This window comes from Sinocyclocheilus grahami, unplaced genomic scaffold, assembly GCF_001515645.1.
Source record: "Sinocyclocheilus grahami isolate Dianchi unplaced genomic scaffold, SAMN03320097.WGS_v1.1 scaffold1425.1, whole genome shotgun sequence".
Taxonomy (NCBI): Eukaryota; Metazoa; Chordata; class Actinopteri; order Cypriniformes; family Cyprinidae; genus Sinocyclocheilus; species Sinocyclocheilus grahami.
This window is the reverse complement of record NW_015506604.1, coordinates 43,458-46,803: the sequence shown is the minus strand read 5'-3', so window position 1 is coordinate 46,803 and position 3,346 is coordinate 43,458. Positions and strand designations below refer to the sequence as shown.

Below are 3,346 nucleotides of genomic sequence, written 5' to 3'. Positions count from 1 at the left end.
CACACACACACACACACACACACACACATAGGATTTTTTTAATGTTTCTGAAAGAAGTCTCTTCTGCTCACCAAGGCTGCATTTATTTGATCAAAAATACTGTAAAAATTTGAAAAAATGTCTAATTCCAAAAAGCTGTTTTCTGTGTGAATCTCTGTTAAACTGTAATGTATTTCTGTGATGCGCAGCTGTATTTTCAGCATCATTCCTCCAGTCTTCAGTGTCACATGATCTTCAGAAATCAGTATAATATGCTGATCTGCTGCTCGAGAAACATTTCTGATTATTATCAATGTTGAAAACAGTGCTGCACAATATTTGTGTGGAAACCGTGATACATTTTATATTTCAGGATTCACAGATGAACAGAAAGTTCAAAAGAACAGCATTACAGTTTTTTTACAATCATTTTGTCACCAATTTCAGATCCTTGATGTCATTTTTCAAAACTCTAGGCACAAAACTCAAAACAGTCATCATTTGAAACACACGCTGTCCAATGTTCAAAACTTTGTATATTGCTTTCATATCTTTAAAGAAGCCTTGCATTTGCAAAAGCACTGGTTAAAAAAAACTCATTTATTATGAAATATCATAGGAACATTACTTTAGATCACCCACACACACGATACCCATGGTTTCACCGTGTAGTTTTTACTACAATCATTAAATATAGCTGTTCAAAACACATGATGCAGCTTTCATTATGGTTCTACACATTCATACACCATTGTAATAGACTAGAGAGAAAAGTACAGACACTGGAATCACTAAACAAAACGTGAAAATTATTGATGAAATTAACAACTCAAAACAGGTTTTTCTAAAATCTTTGAAACTGATCATACCTGACCATACTCAGTGCTCAGTTGCTTTACTTTCATAATCTAGACATTTAATATTGTTCATTCTATGCTTCAAGAGTAATGCAACAGTTAAGTAGCATTTTGAACGGTTGTATCAATTGATAGTTAGATCATTGTAAGGAAATTAATAGACACTCAATTCAGATGTGATGCGTGAGCTGCATTTTGAAATAGTAATACTTTGATGTTAAGTTGTCAATAAAAGTAATTGTAACTTTTGAAATACAGTGTTTTTAATTCTATTCATCTTTTCAGTGATGGACGAACTGTGGCAATCAAGAAAATAAAAACGAAAACATTTTCCCTCTCGAAGACGATTCGCCAAGAAGTGAAGCAAGTCAGGTGAGAATGAGGCGAACACGTCACCCTCCTCCTCCTCCTCCTCTTCCTCAAGATCATCGGTGCGATCCACACATTTGTGTTTGTCTTCAGGGAGCTGGATCATCCCAACCTCTGTAAGTTCTTTGGAGGTTGTGTGGAGGTGCCCAACATTGCCATAATAACAGAGTACTGCCCTAAAGGAAGTCTGAACGACGTCCTGCTGAACGACGAGATTCCCTTGAACTGGGGCTTCAGGTTCACACATGCACACACACACACACACACACACACACTCACACACACAGACACACACACACACACTCACACACACAGAAACACACACACACACACTCACACATACACATACACGCTCACACTGTCATTAGAAATTGATTCAATATTCTTTTTTTGCGTACAGTAGGCAGCCATTTTTGCTGTCCGACTCTCTTACCATTAGGCCACGGCTGCCCCAAACTTCAGATATAAATTACACAGTAAATGCACTGAATGTCAGTGTTTCTGTCTGTTTGCAGGTTCTCCTTCGCCACAGATATCGCTCGTGGGATGTCGTACCTGCATCAGTTTAAGATCTGCCACGGACGACTGAAATCAGCCAACTGTGTGATTGATGGTACATTTTACTCCAATAATCTTTGTTTTATTTACAATTTGGAAAAATCTTTTTTTTACAGTTTGCACCTGGGGAAAAAAAGATGAAAATGCTAGTAAATTTCACAAATAATTACAAAGAGACAGCAAGTAACACACTGAATTAAACATAGAAAGACTGAAATAGTATTTTCTTGTAAAACGTACTCCAGTAATTTTAGAAATCTGTTTTAATTGCAACTTAGAAAATCATTTTTTACAGTTTACAAAATGAAGGCTTGTAGTTTAATCAATTAATTGTAGGTTTATATTATATTATATTATATGGGCTCCAATGTAAATGTGAAGTTGAACAAAAAGATACATATTTTAGATTTTTAAAATATTATTATTTTCACAGTGTTAAAAAAATCACATGGGCCTATTTAATTATATGTTTCCAGTTAAATATAAAAAATATATAGTGTATTTGGATTGCATGAGCAAAATAGACAATTAAATCATTAATCACAATAGTTTGCATGATAAGTAATCGTCAGCACGAAAGTTATGATTCTGACAGGCCTAGTCTGTGTTATTTTAGAATAATTGAGATGCATTTATAGTTTTTATTAGTATTTTAAATCAGATTTGTTAGATTATATTTTCTGTTTTAACTTTTATTTTAGTTGAGTAAACTTTAAGTTTGAGTAATTTTGTTGTGTGTTTTTGTCATTTTTATTGTTATTAATTTAAATATTATTATTATTAATTTGTTTTTATTTTGTAATTTTTTTGTTAAACCAAATAAGAATGTTGCCTTGGCAATTATCTGAAATAACTTAGTTTATGTTTTTTATATTTTATATCATGTTAATGTCTATTTTATTTCGAGTAACAGTAATGTGTTTTTTCCGTCCGTGTGTGAGGCTGAGGACAGCTCTCTGGAGTGCGGCTGGTGTCCTCCGCTGCCGGAGCTGATTTCAGGGAAAGCCGACAGCACCTGCCCCTGTCCTGCTGAATACGCTGAGGTCTGTCAACCCCTCGGCTCTCAATGCATCGTGTTTCCTTCTTGAGCATCAGTGAATGTTTGCAGCTTCTGTAATAGTTGTGTTTGAGTCCTTCAGTCATCCTCAGTGTGAAAAGATGGATCTCAGAATCATACAGTCACCATTTAAAGAGCTTCAAAGCATCAACGGCACACCTGATCTCATGAAAATAATCTTGGTATGTGTTGTGGATTCAGCCGTATGAATGTCTCTCCTCCTGTTTGTCATCCTCTCGTCCTGTCAGCTGATTCGCCGATGCCGTGGTCATAACCCCACCCACCGGCCCACCTTTGAGCAGATCCGCAAGTTTGTCAACAGAATCAACCCGCACAAAGTCAGTCCTGTAGACATGATGATGGAGCTGGTCAGTCCAACACACACACACACACACACACACACTCTCTCTCTCTCTCTCTCTCTCTCTCACACACACACACACACACACACACACACACACACTCTCTCTCTCTCTCTCTCTCTCTCTCTCACACACACACACACACACACACACACTCACACATA

At 36.5% G+C, this 3,346-nt stretch overlaps 1 protein-coding gene across 1 annotated transcript in view; it reads left to right on the top strand.

Moving 5' to 3' along the window:
* The window catches only part of LOC107570188 (atrial natriuretic peptide receptor 2-like), a 22,090-nt gene that overhangs the window by 13,079 nt on the left and 5,665 nt on the right, over positions 1–3,346 (top strand). The window contains exons 10-14 of the mRNA XM_016256395.1: positions 1,122–1,208; positions 1,299–1,442; positions 1,721–1,808; positions 2,705–2,806; positions 3,069–3,188. Coding sequence (XP_016111881.1) covers positions 1,122–1,208; positions 1,299–1,442; positions 1,721–1,808; positions 2,705–2,806; positions 3,069–3,188 — 541 coding nt within the window. The remainder of the gene's footprint in view (positions 1–1,121; positions 1,209–1,298; positions 1,443–1,720; positions 1,809–2,704; positions 2,807–3,068; positions 3,189–3,346) is intronic.